Source organism: Sturnira hondurensis, unplaced genomic scaffold (genome assembly GCF_014824575.4).
Source record: "Sturnira hondurensis isolate 20B ecotype Veracruz unplaced genomic scaffold, ASM1482457v3 Scaffold0017338, whole genome shotgun sequence".
Taxonomy (NCBI): Eukaryota; Metazoa; Chordata; class Mammalia; order Chiroptera; family Phyllostomidae; genus Sturnira; species Sturnira hondurensis.
This window is the reverse complement of record NW_028089969.1, coordinates 981,500-1,000,021: the sequence shown is the minus strand read 5'-3', so window position 1 is coordinate 1,000,021 and position 18,522 is coordinate 981,500. Positions and strand designations below refer to the sequence as shown.

Here is an 18,522-nt window from a genome sequence, read left to right as displayed (position 1 = left end):
GCGTGAGGTCCTGAGGAACCTGTCTAGCTATCTGCCGGTCGGGAGGGTAGAAAGATCCGGCGAGGAAGGGAGATATGGGTGGGGATAGCGTATCCGAAGACACTGACAATGGATTGGGGGGCGCTGAAGTCGCTGAGTAGGGACCCTGAGAGAGGGGAAGGGGCAGGTGGAGGTGATCAGGCAGGGCTAGGGACAGCCCCGAGGCCTGGTTCCCTTCGTTTCAAAAGAACAGTTGGGCACCGCGGCTGCCGCGGCCACGGTTCCCGCTTGGTTCCTTCGTTGACGCGGCGCCGCGTCCCTTGGGAGCTGAGCTAGGCTAGCTGTCGCGCCAGCTTTGTGCTCAGCAGCGAGTAACGCTCCGGGGCGGGCCGGCCGAGTTGAGGCACCTGAATCGGAGAGGATAGGCGGCGAGGCGCCAGCCCCAGCATGTCGCTGCCTCCGGAGAAAGCCTCCGAGCTGAAGCAGCTCATCCACCAGCAGCTGAGCAAGGTGAGGGGCCGCGGGCGCTCTTCTACCCGCCCTGTGGCCCCGATTATCCAGCCTGTTTCCTTTCTCCCAGCCGACCATGGCACCATGTTGCCGGGGACTCGAGCAAAGGCTAAGATCTGCTGAGCGCGGGATGGGCGAAGCTTCGGGTTTGAAGCCAGGGAGACTCACTAGCCTAGATAAAAGAACAAGCCCAGAAGAAAGTGCTAGTAAGAGTCTGAGGTGATAGAACGGCAATAGTATTGTAGGACAGTTGTAAAAACGTAGGGTTTATCTAATGGTTTCTGGAAGTCAAATGAGTATAAGTTGTGTTTGGAGCAGGGTTATATTCAGAGGTCAGGAATTGGCATTACTTTAATGGTGAAACTTGAGATGTCATTGATGTTCAAGAAGTCATGCAATAAATTACTAAAAGATTTGTAATGAAAGTATTTGTGATACTTCAGAGCTCAAGAAGAACATTGTGCCTTGGAGATGCTCAACGGAATGCAATAAGATGAAGTAATAAAAACTACTGTTTATTGTGTACTTGTATGCCAGGCTTTGTGCTGTTTAGCATTTCACCTTGACAGGGCATTCCTTTTTCCAGATGCATAAAGGGAAAATAAGTCTAGGTCACATCTAATACGTTGAAAGCTGAAGTTCACACTTTTCTTTGATCGCAGCTTATAGGTCTGTGCTCTTTTGATACTGTACTCTTTCAAAAGATTTCTTTGGTGGTTATTTGTGGGGATATTGTAACAAAGGTAGTGCGTAACCAGTAGGGATTATTTCTAGAATTTGTACGAAAAGTTTTTTATCTTAAATTTTATTGTTTTTTTTCCTTTTAAAAAGCTACCTTTATTTTCATTGAATTCTGATAACAATTTTACCTTTGCTATTAGCTGGAGAAGCCTTCCTGAACTGTTTCTTTGGTCAGTGTTTTAGAAAGAAATTTACCAAGTGGCAGTATTTGACTACATTGTAAAATTGTAAGTTGTAATGCAAGTTTTCTACATAGATGGACGTCCATGGCAGAATAAGAGAAATTCTTGCAGAGACAATACGGGAAGAATTAGCTCCTGATCAACAACAATTATCATCAGAAGATTTGATCAAAGCTCTTAGACGTCGGGGAATCATTGATGATGTGATGAAAGAACTTAATTTTGTTACTGTGAGTAATCCTTTAGGGGGAGAAATTTGAGAGTATAAATATATTTGGGGGGCCTCTCCTTTCAGTAAAACCACTTTAAAATAAGATCATTTTGTGTAGTAATACCTGTGTTTAAAGTACAAGCTAATGTAACAAGTAGAATTATGTATCAATGAAATTGGAGTTCTATGTATTTCTCTCTACAATGACAGAATTTTTCTTTTGTTATATGGCCTCCAGGTCTTTAAGTATTTTAACTTTAAGTATCTGTAACTTTAAGTATTTTAACTTTAACTTTTAGCTTTAACTTTATATATTTAAATAAAATTAGCACCTCATTACCTCATTCATTTTTAATAATATTGTTCTATAATTTTTAAAGATTAGTCTTATTTTTAAAATAAACACTTTTGGGACAATATTCTCTGTGATTAAGAAATTATCAATTTAAGAAAATAAACGCATAAGAACCTTCCAATCTTTTCATACAAATAGGTCAATAGTGGAATGAATGCACAAATTAGTAAGTAGGCCTTCTTTTGAAAATGAGGCAATAATGAGAAACTGTGACCTCAATACTGGGTAGTATAATGTAAAAATTGGATGGACTTCATAAAACACCAGGGAATAAGTATTTTAACACATCATTCTTTTTTTGGTTTTTGAGGTTTGTAAACCCATTTGCTGTAAAAATTGACCTAATAACAGCTTTTGCTGTGTGAATGTTACTTCCGTATTAAAAATCAGTTCATGGTGAAACATAAGCCAAATGTTATATAAGGTTTAGAGAAAGTTTAACCTTAGGTATTAGGGATTTGTTTTTAGCATTCTGTGTACATTGCTTTTAAGACAGTTTTATTTCTTAATGTTAGCCTTTAGGAATAACCAGTTGCATCACCTCTTTTTCACACTTTTCATTATTTTATGTGAAGAAAATAGGGGTCTTTTGAGGGGGTTTATACTATTTATTTTTGATTCAGTTCTTAGTTCCATTATTGGCATTTTCTTGGTTAACTATAATTTTTGTTTTCTAATTTGTTTTGATTTTCTGTCTGCTTTTCCAGGACAATGTTGATCAAGAACTCCCTCCCTCTCCAAAACAATCAGTTTGTTTTACTGATAGACAATCAACGTTGTTAAAAAAAAGTATGTTGTTTTTTTTCAACATTAATTTAGTTGTGGGTAGTACAGTGGGTAGATATGCTGTAGTGTTTGGTATTTGACAGAAAACATTTCAGTCCCCCCACCCCCGCCACCCAGAATGAAATACTTAGATTTTTGTCATCCAAAGAACTTAGATTCTGTTTTACATCAAGTATATATCAGAAGATTTAATGTATAGCACAGTGGAAGCAAAAACAGGACCACCTATTTCTTGTGTTTTAATAATTTATAAAAATTGTTTAGCTTTGTTTTTTTAATGTAAGGTAATTATCTCACAACACTTTGCTGAGTCAAGATTATTGTCTGAGTTGGTCTGTGGAGGTGAAGGTGAATGTTGGATGAGCAACTAACAGTAAAGGTATCCTAAACCTTGGCTCTGACTCCTTTCTAGCTGGAGAAAGTAGCCAGAGTGTAAACTCAGAAAAAGGTATCATATCATGTATCTTTTCTTCCCTGGGTGCAAATGGTCCTGGTATAATAATAATTGTGTTACTTTTTAATTTTTTTCCCTAGTCTTTAGTTTTATCAAATATTTTTGTCAAATTGTTATTTCCTATTGTCTTGATCACATTCCTTAAGTTATTTGGCAGTTTCCTCATATATATTGCTACACTTTACAGCTAATATTGATCCAACACGGAGGTATCTTTACCTTCAGGTTTTGGGTGGAAAAGCTTTCTTGGAACATCTGCAAGAACCTGAGCCTTTACCAGGACAAGTCTGTTCAACCTTTACTTTATGTTTGCATTTTCGAAACCAACGTTTTCGTTCTAAACCTGTTCCATGTGCCTGTGAACCAGATTTTCATGATGGCTTTTTACTTGAAGTACACAGAGAAAGCTTAGGTAAGGAGCAATAATGAATTGAGTAAATCTTTGTGAGGTTTTATTATAGAACAATAATAACTTGCTATAAGGAGAGATTTATAATGGATGAATCTTCCTCCTTATCCTTTCGTTTTATTTTTCCCCCACTGCTCCTTTCTATATAATCTGCTTCTTGCTCTGTTTTCTGCTGATTAATTTTCCCTGAAGAGTACTTTTTGACTATTTAGTGATAAATATTAAAATACATACTAGGTACATGGTGTTATGCTAGGTAAGTACTGGGGATATAATGGAGAATGAGACACGATCCTTCTCATTTATGAAAGATTACTATATTTATGATATATAACTTTTGAAAATCAAAGTTTAAGTGTGAATCTGTAACTCATATTTGAACTTTAAAATTATGATATGTGATTCCTTTGTTTTTTACTGTTTCTTCCTATGAAGGTATTTTGTACATTTTTGTCAATGAAGGAATTTTTATAATATATTTGTAAACTTAGCAGAATTGTAGAATAATACCTTCAGAATTTTAGTACTGCTAAATGCAGTACTAACATATATTAGTTTTTTCCCTGGAGAAAAATGTTACCCTAATAAAGCAGTTAATGGCTTAAATTGCTAGCTCCAAGGTGCTAGATCTTTCAGTTTTGGGCAGATAATACAGTTATTTCTGGAGTTTTAGTCATAAAAGTAGTTTGGGAATTAATGTTGACATATTTGAATTATTGTAGTAGCTTACAGTTTAGTGAAGTACTTCTAATGAGTAGACATCTCTTAAAGATCAGAAAACACTGATAATGCATTAATTAACAAAATGACTCATCACAGATCTTCCAGTCCTCTTAAAAGCTGTGAGAAATTGGACTGTACTTTTATTCCCAGTTTATCACCTACTCTCTGAGACATTATCAGATTATTCTATTTGTTTTTATAAAGGTTTTAATAGTTTTCAGTAAAGTATTTTATTTTGGCCTGGCTGAATATGTAACGTGGTGTTATTTTTTTTGTTTGATGTTTCTATTGCTAGGTGATGGGACTAGAATGGCTGATTCTACAACAATGTTATCAATAAGTGATCCAATCCATATGGTGCTAATCAAAACAGATATATTTGGTGAGACCACTTTAGTAGCATCCTATTTTCTTGAATGGCGATCAGTTTTGGGCTCAGAAAATGGAGTGACTAATCTTACTGTGGAACTTATGGGTGTAGGTATGATGATTAATACCACTGTTATATTTTTATAGCCTCAGTTTGTTTATAAATATACTTTATATTTTTAAAATGCTGTTATAAACCAAGAGCCAAAAATGTTGGAGAATTTCTTTAGAATTACGATCGAACTCCAGTGTTACAGTCTTAGGACATGTCTTGAAGAATAGTATGCGTGCAGAACTTCACAGTCATTTTGGCCTTGTCTTAGTGAAAATTTCTTTCCTAGGAAATAGATATAGAAATTTTGAGGATTTTCTTTTTCAGACTTATTTGATTTTATGTGAGGCTATAGAGAAGATTAAGAGGCTGCACACTTTCATGCATGCATGCACACACAGAATATCTCCATTCTAGCACACCCCAGGAGTTAGTGCATCCCCATTAGTACTGGTGTTTTCCTGCAGCACCTGTTCTTGTGGTAAATTTTTTTTACCCTTTTACATGTGGAAAACTGGTACTCAAAGAGGTGCTAACTTGCTAAATGTCAATATAAATAAATAGTGCTTTGAGGATAGAGATGGTGCTTATCTTATTGACCATTGTCTCCTTGGACTTGCATAAATACTTAGTTTGTAATACATGTTTACTAATATATTGAAAAAGTAAAAGCTGCCAGTGTTTTATCCTTAACATAATGAAAGTTCTTGTTATTGAAACTTAATCGCAGTTTTAAATCTGGCCACTGGGCAGTGTAGCCTTAGTAATTGAGATTTTCAAATGAGTGTGTTTTTCCTTAAATAGAAAGTAGAGAAAAAAGTTTTATGTAGGATGCTTATTTTCAAATGTAATACCCATTATTTGTCTTCACATACAGACCAAACATGATGTGTATTCTTATGACCTGCAAACAAATATATTCTGATTCACCAAAGAAATATTAAATTGTTTGTTGTGAAGTATATTTGTTTTCTAATTCATTACATACAGGCATGGATTAAAAATTTGTACTCACATGTGATGTGAAAAATGGGAAGGGATAAATGGGAATTACTATATGTGACAAAAAGTATAAATATTTTCTGAGAATGAGATATTAACAGTTGCTTTGACTTCGGTTTAAATATGTCTGGTTGGCATTATATATTTAATTAAGGTAAAAATTAAGGTTTCCAAATCCTTTAGGTCTGAAAAGTCCCTTAAAATGTGATTAGGAAGCTAAGAAAATAGGTAATCTCCTTAAAATTAGATGAAGGCCTTTGTACCCTATGAAAACTAATTTGATTTTCTTTATTTTTAATGTGAATATTAAAGGTGAATATTATCTTTATTCCATAGAAATGGTAAAGCACAAAATGCTTTAATTATTTTGATTAGACTTTGGTAGACTAAATATATATAGTATTAAAACCTGAAGTTCTAAATATTTACTTATATTTATAGGCACAGAATCAAAAGTTTCTGTGGGAATTTTAAATATAAAACTTGAGATGTACCCACCACTCAATCAAACATTATCTCAAGAAGTAGTGAACACACAGGTAAATAATCCTAAATTTCTTTTCTTTGTATATGTGTTTTCATAGTAGTGTATTTACCTGTTGATCCTAGAAAGCACTCTTTTTTAAAGAAAATTACAATATATTAGTTTAAGCAAGAGAATGACAATAAATTTCAGTATTTTGTAATGCTTTGGGAGAAAAAGATCACTCGTATGGAGATTGGGTTGTATTGGGGGAAGAGAAGAAATAGGGAAGTCAGTCATGAGTCTCTTATAGATAAGATGATGGTGGCTTAGATTAGGGTGGTGGTAGAGATGGAAAGAAGTGCATAGATTTGTTACATATTTTATAGTAATTAAGAAGAATGAATAGAAATTGATTTTTTTTTAAATTTCAAGCTTGCTTTGGAACGTCAGAAAACTGCAGAGAAAGAGCGATTATTTCTTGTATATGCTAAGCAGTGGTGGAGAGAATATTTGCAAATTCGACCCTCACACAACTCACGGCTGGTCAAGATTTTTGCTCAGGTTTGTAAATTGTATTAGAAAAGATTCACACCTGTATTTGATATTTACTGTTTGTTTATATGCATTTTATTTAACTTGAATTTTTACAATTCTAGAAAAATGAAAATTTATTTGTAAAATAGAATGATAATTTTGTAATACTCTTTTTTTCTGAGTAGGTAAGTGATATTTTTCGGGCTATAAGTTGTAGGTTTTAGAGGAGGAAAATAGGAAAAAATTTTTGAAGCAAAAGTGGTAAAATATTTAGTAACATAAATAACATAATATTTCACCAACGTAAATGTAAATGTAAACAGGATCAACAACCATTATTCCTGGGGGGGGGTGCGTCTTATAGTCTGAAAATACAGTAATACAATCTTTGTTTTATTTTGCTTTTCATTTTTAACTGTATTCTTAAACTCTTTTTTTTAAAAAAAAAAATTTATTGATTTATTTTTTAGAGAGGGGAAGGGAAGGAGAAAGAGAGGGAGAGAAACATCAATGTGGGGTTGCCTCTCATGTGTCCCCTACTGGGGACCTGGCCTGCAACCCAGGCATGTGCCCTGACTGGGAATCGAACTGCGATGGTGTGGTTTGCAGGCCTGCGCTCAATCCACTGAGCTGCACCAGCCGGGGCTAAAATTTTATTAATTAAAACTTAAATAGCCACATATGGTTAGTGGAATTCTTTTAGACAGTACAGGTTTAGAGGTTGAAATACTGAAAATTTTAAGATATTTAAATAGTTTATGGGGATATATTTAGGTAATATTAGGAATATTACTATAATGAAATAAGTAATGATATATCTTGTATTCCAGGGTGCTTCTGTTGATGCCTAGCTTAGGGGAAATGCATCCATTGTTTTTACATTTTCATTCCTTTCTTGCCAGTTAGTGGAGTTGTAAGAATAGGACAAACTGGCCCACACAGGAACTAAATTAATCACCTTTATCCTAACCAAACATCTATAGAATGCCCAGGGATATTGCCCTTAATAATCTATTGTTGTTTTAGTGATAGTTTGTATATTTTCTGTGCAAAAATTAAATAAGTTACAGAAATTGACCTTAAGACCATTTAGTTTTAAGAAAATATTACAAATCACTTGAAGATTGAGGCTATCCTTTTGATGTTCAAAATATGCACTCCTATGCACCCATATGTTTTGGTGTTCAGTTTGTGATTTTAGGACTTAATATTCTCTTACTATACTAAGTTATTAGTAATGTTGAATTAATGTAAAAGGAAATCCAAGTAATAGTTTCCTAATTCCCTCCAAAATTAGAATCATGATTTTCTATTTTAAAAAACAGTACCTTCTGAGAGAATCACAGAGAAAAAGTTAGAGGATCCTGACTGGAGCTTGAGTTGCTTCTGTGTCCCCTTCAGTGTTTAAAAAAAAAAAAAAATCAGTGCTTTAAAACACTCTGTGCCTAAATTTCTCTTCTTCTCTTTTCTCTGTTCTTAGTTTCCTTACCTGTCCTTGGTTCTTACCTTGTCCTATTTCAGCTGTTCTAGTTGATCCCTTCATTTTGTCTCTATTTCTAACTCCTAGGGTAGCATAGACCAATGGAGAGTAAGTAACCACCATGAAGAAGGTGGTAAGAGTAGTGATGAGAGAGGATGGGGGGTGGGGTGGGAGTGGGAATCAGTGCCTTTTAGAATTAATATGAGTAGAAATCATAATAGTCATTTTGCTCTGCATCATATAAAAATTCATGATCTTATAATAATCAAGTATAAATAGTAATATATTGGGAAAATTACGTTATTGTGGTATAGAAAGACGTCAGTGGTTCTGATAATTCAAATATATGGTGTTTCTGTTGGGTGAGTTAGGTTGTATTTTTTAAGAGCCTTGCCGTAACAGTTTTAAATCATCTCTGAACTTTGAATAAAAAATGGCCCTTTGAAGCCCTGGTTGGTGTAGCTCAGTGGATTGAGCGCGGGCCTGCGAACCACAGAATCGCGGTTCAATTCCCAGTCAGAGCACATGCCTGGGTTGCAGGCCAGTTCCCAGTTCCGGGGAGGGGACGCATGAGAGGCAACCATACATTGATATTTCTTTCCCTCTCTCCTTCCCTTCCCCTCTAAAGATGAATAAATAAAAATCTTTAAAAAAAATGACCCTTTGAGTTTATCAAATCAGTAATCATGAAATTAAGGAAAATAAGGGTTTTGATAATATTAACTCTAAAAGCACAGTGGTGAATAACCATCAGAGATTTTTGTATCCATAGTATTCAGTTCAAGTGCTAGGATACATCCTATATTTAAAATGTAAGATGTTTTCTAAAACGATTTTCAGAACTCTGCTTTCAGTTGACTTGGTTAACAAAATCATTGTTTCCTGTAGGTCTCCAGATAGAAACAACTTAAAAATGAGCTCTGAATTATCAGCTAATCAGAAGTTATTTGTTCTGTTTGGATATATGTTACTAAATTATGTATGATAATATGAAAGAATACTTTGGCTTATCTCCCACCCACCTGCTTACCTTTTTTTAGAGGATTTTTTTAACCTTATTGTGGAATAAATGACGAACATATGATATATATCTAAAGTATTCAGTATTCATTTGATATGTATTGTGGAAAGATTACCAAGATCAAGATAATGAGCACAACCATCACCTCACATAGTTAAGTTTTGTGTGTGTGTGCTAAGAAAAGTATACCTGAAAATTTGTACCTTTTGACCTGTATCACCCATTCTCCTCCCAACTACCATTTCTGTGAACCTAGCTTTTTTTTAAGATTCCATATGTAAGGGATACCATACAGTATGTGTCTTTTTCTGCCTGGCTTATTTCACTTATCACATTGTACTCAGGTTCACCCATATTGCAAATGGCAGGATTTCCTCCTTTGTCACTAATGAATAAAAGCACAGTGTGTGTATGTACCACATTTTCTTTATCTATTCATTCGTTGAAGAACATGTTGGTTGTTTACATACCTTGGCTGTTGTGAATAATGCTGCAGAGAACTTGGGTGTGCAAATATCTTTTTGAGATACCGATTTCAGTTACTTTGGATATGTATCAAGGAGTGGGATTGATGGGTCATACATATGATAGTTCATGTTCTTTGGAGTAAGCTCAGTAGTTGAATCCTGGCCCTGTTGCATAATGGCTGTAGCTTCAGTTTCATCTATGAAATGAAAGTAACAGATGTTACCAGGATTTAAAGATGAATTGTATGCATAGCACTCAGCATCCTACTACTGGATTTAAGGTAATCCATCACTTAGTGTTATCCAGAATTGTTTTAACACACAGTTAATGTACTCTAAGAAGAGATGTTAAAATTGGAAATGATTAACCTTTCATTACAGATGTTTTCCCCCTCTTCCTCCAGGATGAAAATGGGATAAATAGACCCGTCTGTTCCTATGTTAAACCACTTCGAGCTGGGCGGCTTCTGGATACCCCAAGGCAAGCAGCAAGATTCGTAAATGTCCTTGGTTATGAAAGAGCCCCTGTTATTGGAGGAGGAGGTAAACAGGAACAGTGGTGCACTCTGCTGGCCTTTCTCTGTAGAAATAAGGTATCCTATATACATAATAGCATTAAAAAGCAGTAAATCATAATTACTGTGAATTTATGGTGTATTTGTAAAATAATTAACACAAAAATGTACATACTGTCAATTTAACAAGTTATAATCTTTTTACTATTTTTCTTAACATTTCAATGTCAATAATAAAGAAAAAAACTTAGCATCTTCATTTTCTTGTGTAGTTATTTAATGTAATGTGATTTCTGTGAGGTAGGGGTTTGCAAGTACTATTAGGTCAGAAATCAAGATATAGAGGTAAACACTGAGTGAGTGAAAGCACCAGGACCAGTACTGTGGTGGTCTAGTACTATTCATGTATTAAAGTTTGCTTAGACACATGTTTTTTAAAAAGAGAAAATTGGTAGTACGGAATGAATATGGAAAAATTCTTGGATTCATTGGTGTTTTGTTTAGTATTGAATATGAGTATATATTTAGGAGTTTGTGTAATTATGGGATATTTCCTAATCTTATGTGTTCCAAAAATGCTGATAATGTAAAAATAAGTCAGACTGTCTTTAGCATTCCAATTCTGTTGAAATAGAACAGAAAAAAAATTATTGTGTTATTGTTTTGAAGCAGTTTTGTGTAGTCTGAAGTTATGTAACTGGTATAGATATTTACAAGGCATGCTCATGCAATGGAAGAAACTATATCAGAGATTCATTTTCAGTTAGAACAATTTTGTCTTAAAGATAATTGAAAACAGTTAAATATTACTTATCAAAATTATTTTGATTTATTCTCAAGCTGTAGTTTCCAAAAGATTTAAGCTTTTTATTTCAAACATAGTAAGAATGGTATGTATTTAAAATTACTATGTAAATAGTTTTTGATAAAGGAAATAAACACACTTTTGATTCACTGTTTTATTTTAAGTTTATTTATAAAGAAAGCATAGCTTAAGTTAGAAACTTAAAAATTATTAAAAAATTTTTCTGGCACAAAAAACAGAATTACAAAAGTGAAAGTGAAATTTCACCCATAATTTTATTACCAATTTATTATGTCTTTAATTTATATTTTTATGTTTTCCTCCTGTTATGTATTATTTTCCTTCTATACATACAATTGATATAAGTAAAATTTGTGTCCTGCTTTATAATTGAACATTATGCTATGAACATTTACCTATGTGTTGCTAGTCTTTATGATCTTTGTCTTTAAATGGCTGTGTAAAGTTTTCTTGAGTTGAAATAAAATGTACTTAACTATTTCCCCATTGTAAGGACTGTTTCTTTTGGCTGTGTTAGGTTTGTTTCCAGTATTTCGCTGTCATTGAGAATGATTTTTTGCATTGAACATTTTTGGTTGTATTGTTGGGGCTTTTAAAAAAAGCATAAAATCTCAATATAGAAATTACTGGGTCTAAAAGGTTGGATATGATATTTTTCTCAAGTCAATTTAATGATAATAAAATGCTATTTATTGCAGTTAATAAAAAGCAACAGTGGAGAGCCATAAATGCAAAATTTTGAGGGTAAAGATGTCATCCACTCTAATACCGAACTCAGTAGTTTTTTACGCTTTTGCATATTACCTGTATTCCTATGCTTAAATACATAGCTTCATGTAATTGTAACCTTACTGTTTAATATGGTTTTTCACAGAACATATCAGATATTTTTTATTTTATAGTTTTTATAATTTTTTTAAATTATGAAAGTAATATAACATTCTCAAAGAGAACTTAGAAAATATTTTAGAAGGGAAAATTATATATAGCCACCCTCATTATAGCCATTGTTGGCATTTTGTTGTATTATATCCACTTATTTTTCCTATGTGTTTTTTCAATAATCATATGTAGCTACTGTGACTCATTGTTTTCACTTTGTATATTTTTCTGTTTATTTGCATTTCCTGCTCTATGATTTGTCAGCTTGTCCATGTTCTCTTATTGTACCTTTTTAAAATCTTACTGCTTTTCTATGTTATATGAGTTCTTTATAAGCTCTTGAATATCAGTGTACCCTCTTAAAGTATAAATGTTATGATTATTAGATTTGTGAGTACTTTGTAAAATTAGGTTCTTCTAAATTTCATATGTTCTCTTCCATCTCTATTGTTTCAGCTTAACACTGGACTAATGGTTAAAAGTTAATGATACTTTTTATTGTCATTTTGTATTTAAATATTTAACAAGAAGATGATATGAAGGAACAGCTTCTTAATTTTTTATTTCATTGTATTTTTCTAGGGTGACTGTGAAGATCATGCTAACCTTCTGTGTAGCCTTCTTCTTGGATATGGATTAGAAGCCTTTGTCTGCGTTGGAACTAAAGCAAAAGGAGTACCTCATGCTTGGGTTATGACTTGTGGAACTGATGGAACTGTCACTTTTTGGGAGAGCTTAACAGGACACAGGTTTGCCAGCTAAGTTTACAAAGATATTTTAAAAAGATGCAAATGTTTTAAATTGTAGGTTCTTTGTTTATATTGATGGTACTTAAAGCTACATGTTAATTTTAGTTATTACAGTCTTTTCAGTGACTGTGTAAAAAATTACTTCAGTTAAAAGAGTTATGTAATTAAACTCTAAGGAAATTTGTACACCTAAAATATTCTTTACCAACATAATATTGGCAAAAAAATAAATTATAGTATATTTACTTTTAATTTTATATAATTGTCATATGCTTTTTCTGATGACAGTCCCTAAGCCTAAAAATAAATGTTGAAATCATGATTTCTTTTGGATTTGATGTGATCAACTCCATGTCGATGAATTCACTGGACATTTTTTTTTTAGTATTATTGCTTATCATCAGATTTTCAAAGTATTAAATGCTTCTTACTTCCTCAGACATTCTCTTTCCTCATAGCAGTATCTTTCAGTTTCATTACTTTTACTTTGACTCTTCTCAGTTTTTCTTTATCTTATTTTTAAATATTGGAGATCCTAAAGGCACAGCCCTGAGCCCTTTTCTCATTTTTCTGGGTTCTTTTTTTCTAGTTAATAATCATTTTGATTATTTTTACTTCATCTTATATAGATAAATTATTTTAATTTTATCAGCTATAGAGAGAGAGAGAGGAAAGGAGAGAGCTAGAGAAACATCTGTTTGTTGTTCCCCTTATTTATACTTTCATTGGTTGATTCTTATAGGTGCCCTGACCAGGGACTGAACCTGCAACCTTGGAATCTCAGGATGATGCTCTAACAACCTGAGCTACCAGGCCATGGGTGTAGCTAAATTATTATTATAATTGTATTAATTGAGATACGTGTTTTTTTTATCTTAACAATACACAAAGAAGATATTCTCATGTTAAAGGAATAAATTAGGTTTTTATAGCATGAGTTATGCTATGTAATCAATATAGAGTAATCAAATTATAGAAATATAAGAAGGGAAAAGTAAGTATTAAAACTCCAGTCCTGGGAAATAGGGCATTAAGTGTCCTCAGTAAGATGCTGCCTTCCTAATTTTTAAGTTCTTATATAAAATCATGATTTATCTTTTTTAGGTACATCCACAAATCTACCAATCCTGATGAACCTCCAGTTGCTGAACAGCCCAAACCACTGTATCCGTATCGAACAATTGGTTGTGTTTTCAATCATCAGATGTTTCTGGGAAATTGTCAGTCCTCAGACTCAGTAGAAATCTGTGTATTTGATTTGAATGATGAATCTAAATGGAAACCCATGAGTGAAGAAGCAATTAAATCTGTGTGTGCTCCAGGAGCTACAACATCCCTTCCTCCCTTTCCACCTCTTTGTGCATCCACAATTGATGCTTCTGTAACAAGTAATGAAATAGAAATGCAGCTAAGGTTACTAGTGTCAGAGCACAGGAAGGTAATTAACACTGAAATTTGTAGTTTTACACATTTGTTCATTTGTTTATATATAAACGGTTTTGGGAAGGTGTGTATGATAGTGTCAGTCAGTATTCTAGCCCTGAACAAAGCAAATACGGTCTTTACCTTTATGAAGCTTATAGTTTTAAAAATCATGAAAATTAAGTTCTGAGACCCAGAAATTTCTAAATTCACCAATACTTAACAGAATTTATTACTTCCAGAAATAAAGAGTAAGTGCCCAATAAATGTTTGAGTTTAATTATATATGCAGTTTGTTGTCTTCTTTCCTACACTTGACTCTATCATAGAAGCAATCAAACTAAGCACATTCAATCTCACTAAACTGTAAATTTAAATAAAATGTGACCTCAAAATTTACTGACACTGTCTTCCATAGTAGGACTATTTCATGTGATCTTTTCTAGTGGATGTTAAAGAAGTATAGAATTTGCCCTGATTGGTGTGGCTCTATCAGTGGACAGAGTGCCAGCCTGCAAACCAAAGGGTGGTGGGTTCAATTCCCAGTCAGGGCACATGCCTGGGTTGCGGGCCAAGTCCCCATATGGGGTGCACAAGAGGCAACCACACACTGCTGCTTCTCTCCCTTTCTCCCTTCACCTCTCTAAAAATAAATAAAATCTTTTTTAAAACAGTGTAGAATTTTGAGTCTTCACTAACATTATATTGAATGTTTTTGTTTTTTGTTTTCTTTAAGAAGTAAAGAAACCTGATACCTATAGTTTTTATGTATTTTTATAATTAATAGGAAGTTTAAAAATTGACAGGTTTTAAAAATCTTGACATATTTTAAAATAATCAGCATTTTTTTTGATTAATCATAAATAAGTCATGATTTTTATTGATTGATTTTAGAAGCAAAGGGAGAGAGAGACCAACATTGATTTGTTTTTTTGACTTATTTATGTGTTAATTGGTTGATTATTGTATGTGCCCTGACTGGAGATCAAATCTGCAGCCTTGGTGTATTGGGACAACATTCTAACCAACTGAATTGCCTAGCCAGGGACATATAATTGATTTTTCAAATGTTCATGTAATTTACTTTTTTTCTTTTGATTGCCATAGGATCTTGGCCTCACTACTGTTTGGGAAGACCAGCTTTCTTATCTCTTATCACCAGCTTTGGCTTCTTATGAATTTGAGCGTACAACAAGTATATCTGCAGGCAATGAAGAATTTCAGGATGCCATAAGGAGGGCTGTACCTGATGGTCACACATTTAAAGGGTTCCCAATACATTTTGTGTATAGAAATGCAAGGCGTGCGTTTGCTACATGTCTTCGGTAAGATGGAACTTATGAATTCATAAATGGTTTTGAGGAGGAATCTTAGAAATCAGTTATTTAGGAATGAGTTCAGAATTGCATGGGGAACTTTTATATTGACTTAACTTCCTTGCCACAGATTGTGATTATTAGGTCTGCAATGTAGCTCTTGATAGTTTGGGATAGTTTTCCCAGTGATTTTGGTGCAGTTTTGGTTGAGGATCTCAGATCTTGACTAGTGTAATTTTTTAAATTATAGGAAAATAGGCCATTATTTGAATAGCTTGTTGAAATTATGGAGCCATTAGAAGCAGATACAGGATTTTAAAATATTATTTAAAATACCAATTTATGGCCCTGGCCAGGGTAGCTCATTTGGTTAGAGTATAGTTCTGATACACCAAGGTTGTGAGTTCAGTCCCTGGTCAGGGCATATATATACAAGAAGCAACTAATGAATGTATAAATATGCAAATTGATGTTTCTTTCTCCCTTACCCCTCTCTAAAAAATTTAATTAATTTGCCCTGGTTGGTGTGGCTCAGTGGATTTTGAACACTGGCCTTCCAACCAAAGGGTCGAGGGTTTGATTCTCAGTTAGGGCACATGCCTGGGTTGCAGAGCAGGTCCCTGGTGGGGGATGCGTGAGAGACAACCACACGTTGATGTTGCCCTCTTTCTCCCTCCCTTTTCCTCTGTCTAAAAATAAATAAAATATTTAAAAAAATAAAAAATAATTAAAATACTAACTTGAAAATAAAATAAAGCCTATGTGTACTTCTCAATTTAATAAATTTTATTCCTTCTGTAGGTCTCCTTTCTGTGAAGAAATAATCTGTTGCCGTGGAGACCAAGTGCGACTGGCTGTTCGTGTCCGAGTGTTTACTTATCCTGAATCTGCATGTGCTGTTTGGATCATGTTTGCTTGTAAATATCGCTCAGTATTATAGGACTAACATTTCTATAAGGATACCTGCGTTTTATTGGGATTTTACCAATAGGATATGTTTAGGAGTTATTTTAAAAATCATAATCTGGCTTGAGTGTCATATTTCAGTTTTGTTTATACCTATAATGTTTGAAATGGAAATTATGATGTGTGTATTTAAAAATTAAGGATGAAACACTTGTATAAAATTGAGTGGAATTTAGTATGGATTAGTGTATAGTCTATTATAATAAATACTATTTTTTCACAGGTATTCAGTAGTTTAAATAATGAATGTAAAAGGTACTTAGTTTTCTTTATATTAATAAGTAATCAGAAAGATAGTTGTCTGAGGGTTTGAGCCATAGTAAAATTATTGTTATCATTATTCTTAGATTAATGGGATTATTTATATAGATGAGAAATTAACCTCACAGCAGATTTTCATCGTGGTCATAGGAATATTTGTGACTTTCCAGAGATTTATGGGAAAATTTTGATGCAAGATTAGGAAAAAACTAGCACTGGAAAAGCACAAGTACTAATAACAATACAAATCTGATATGAATGAAAGTACATGAATAATTTATAAGTATTTGTTAAATTTATTCATTATAAAAATTATTAGGTATTTTAGAAAAATTTATTGTACCCTTTTGTTGTGCTATTGACAAATTGTTACCTGTAATTAATATTTGGCATCTGTTGCTGATGTTCTGTGGTCAAAGAATTCATTACTAACTAACTAGCCTTGTCATGGATTCCGTGTTTTCCAGAAAGAAAACATTTTTTTCTTTCTGTTTTGTATTTTATTATGATAAAAACAGCAGCATATATATGTCTGACTAATATAAATCAGAGACTCCTTGTGTGAGGCCAGGTAAAAAGAAGCATACATGATTGACTCTGTGCTGACGTTTGTTTTAAAATTGAGCAAGTTTTACCAGCGAACAAGCCATTGAAAAGAATAGCAGTTTGACTTTTTTTGTATCGATAAGACGCTGAGTAATGTAAATGATAGGTTTGACTGTCATTCAGCATCTCTGTGCACAGGTCTTACCAGTATCCTTAAGTAATTGGTCCTAGCCTGGTGGCTCATTTGGTCAGAGTGTTGTCCATACACCAAAACGGTTGCCAGTTTGATAGCCAGTTAGGGCACATAGCTATGTTGCAGTTTGATCCCAGTTGGGGCATGTACAGAAGGCAACTGATGTTTCTTTCTCATATCTGCCTGCCTCTCTCTATCTCTGCCTCCCTCTCCTCTCTTCCTCTCTCCTTCCCCTCCCTCCTTTTCTTCTCTAAAAATCAGTAAAAACATATTCCTGGGTGAGGATTAAAAAAAAAAGAAAGTAACTAAGAAAATAATTGTATACCAGTTGGTTCTACAAGTTATGTGTTTCATTAATTTGCCATTGCAAATAAAATGATTTAATGTTTTGTAACAAGTTAAACATCAAAAGATGTCCTAAAAGTTACCTTTTGTTTTATTTTTAAATACAAATATTTATGGTGTAACTTGTTTTAAAAGTCTGAAAATATCCCCCTTCTGTCAATTTTCATTGAAAGCAACAATAAGGTGTTTTTTGTGAGACTGATTTGACTTTAGAAAATTAGCAAAATAGGAATTAAGACTTTTTTATTCTGTTGCCAAAATTACTCATAAAGCTATCAATAGAGAAAATTGCTTGGTAGGCTTTAGGAATTTTTAACTTGTGGAACAAACCATGAGACATGTATTAAGAGGCAAACTATATTAAGATGAAGGCTATACTATCATTGAGACTGGGCTTCATGTATTTACAAATGCTCCTTTAGTATAAATTTTAAAATAAATTTACTTTTTATGCACTTTAATAGAATCTGACATGAATTAACGTTTTTCTCCAAATATGGTTTATTGCAAAAGGTTATTTCAGTGCATTTATCATTAAAATTCCACTACTTATAATAATATTTCTTTTAAAAAATTTAATTTACCTTGTGTATTTAGCTCTGTCATAAAAGTTGTTTTTCTATTAAAAAGATAAAATTTTTTTATGTCTTGTGTTCTTTTTGACTGCATTTACATAGTACTCTATATCTAATATATAGGTATACTTATTTAGTAGAAGAATATCAGAAACCTAGAAACTTCATTACTCAAGCATGAACCT

At 33.4% G+C, this 18,522-nt stretch overlaps 1 protein-coding gene across 2 annotated transcripts; it reads left to right on the top strand.

Annotated features, from left to right (window-relative positions):
• Nucleotides 1-200: 200 nt before the first annotated feature.
• CEP76 (centrosomal protein 76) lies at nucleotides 201-17,649 on the top strand. Of its 2 annotated transcripts, none has more exons than XM_037067624.1 (12): nucleotides 201-489; nucleotides 1,487-1,642; nucleotides 2,686-2,767; nucleotides 3,406-3,630; nucleotides 4,646-4,732; nucleotides 6,215-6,312; nucleotides 6,672-6,800; nucleotides 10,146-10,334; nucleotides 12,547-12,713; nucleotides 13,818-14,151; nucleotides 15,243-15,460; nucleotides 16,253-17,649. In XM_037067624.1, exons 1-12 carry the CDS (start codon nucleotides 427-429, stop codon nucleotides 16,389-16,391), a joined length of 1,887 nt encoding a protein of 628 aa, XP_036923519.1. In that variant the 5' UTR covers nucleotides 201-426; the 3' UTR covers nucleotides 16,392-17,649. The 2 variants fall into 2 exon arrangements, with proteins under 2 accessions (XP_036923519.1, XP_036923518.1); XM_037067623.1 differs by having other exon boundaries at nucleotides 4,646-4,831.
• The last annotated feature ends 873 nt before the right edge of the window (nucleotides 17,650-18,522 follow it).

Coding starts and splice junctions, on each gene's coding strand:
- CEP76 (XM_037067623.1), top strand. CDS start 427: ATGTCGCTGCCTCCGGAGAAAGCCTCCGAGCTGAAGCAGCTCATCCAC. Junction 2,768..3,405: donor ATCAACGTTGTTAAAAAAAA/GTATGTTGTTTT, acceptor TACACTTTACAG/CTAATATTGATCCAACACGG. Junction 3,631..4,645: donor AGTACACAGAGAAAGCTTAG/GTAAGGAGCAAT, acceptor TTCTATTGCTAG/GTGATGGGACTAGAATGGCT.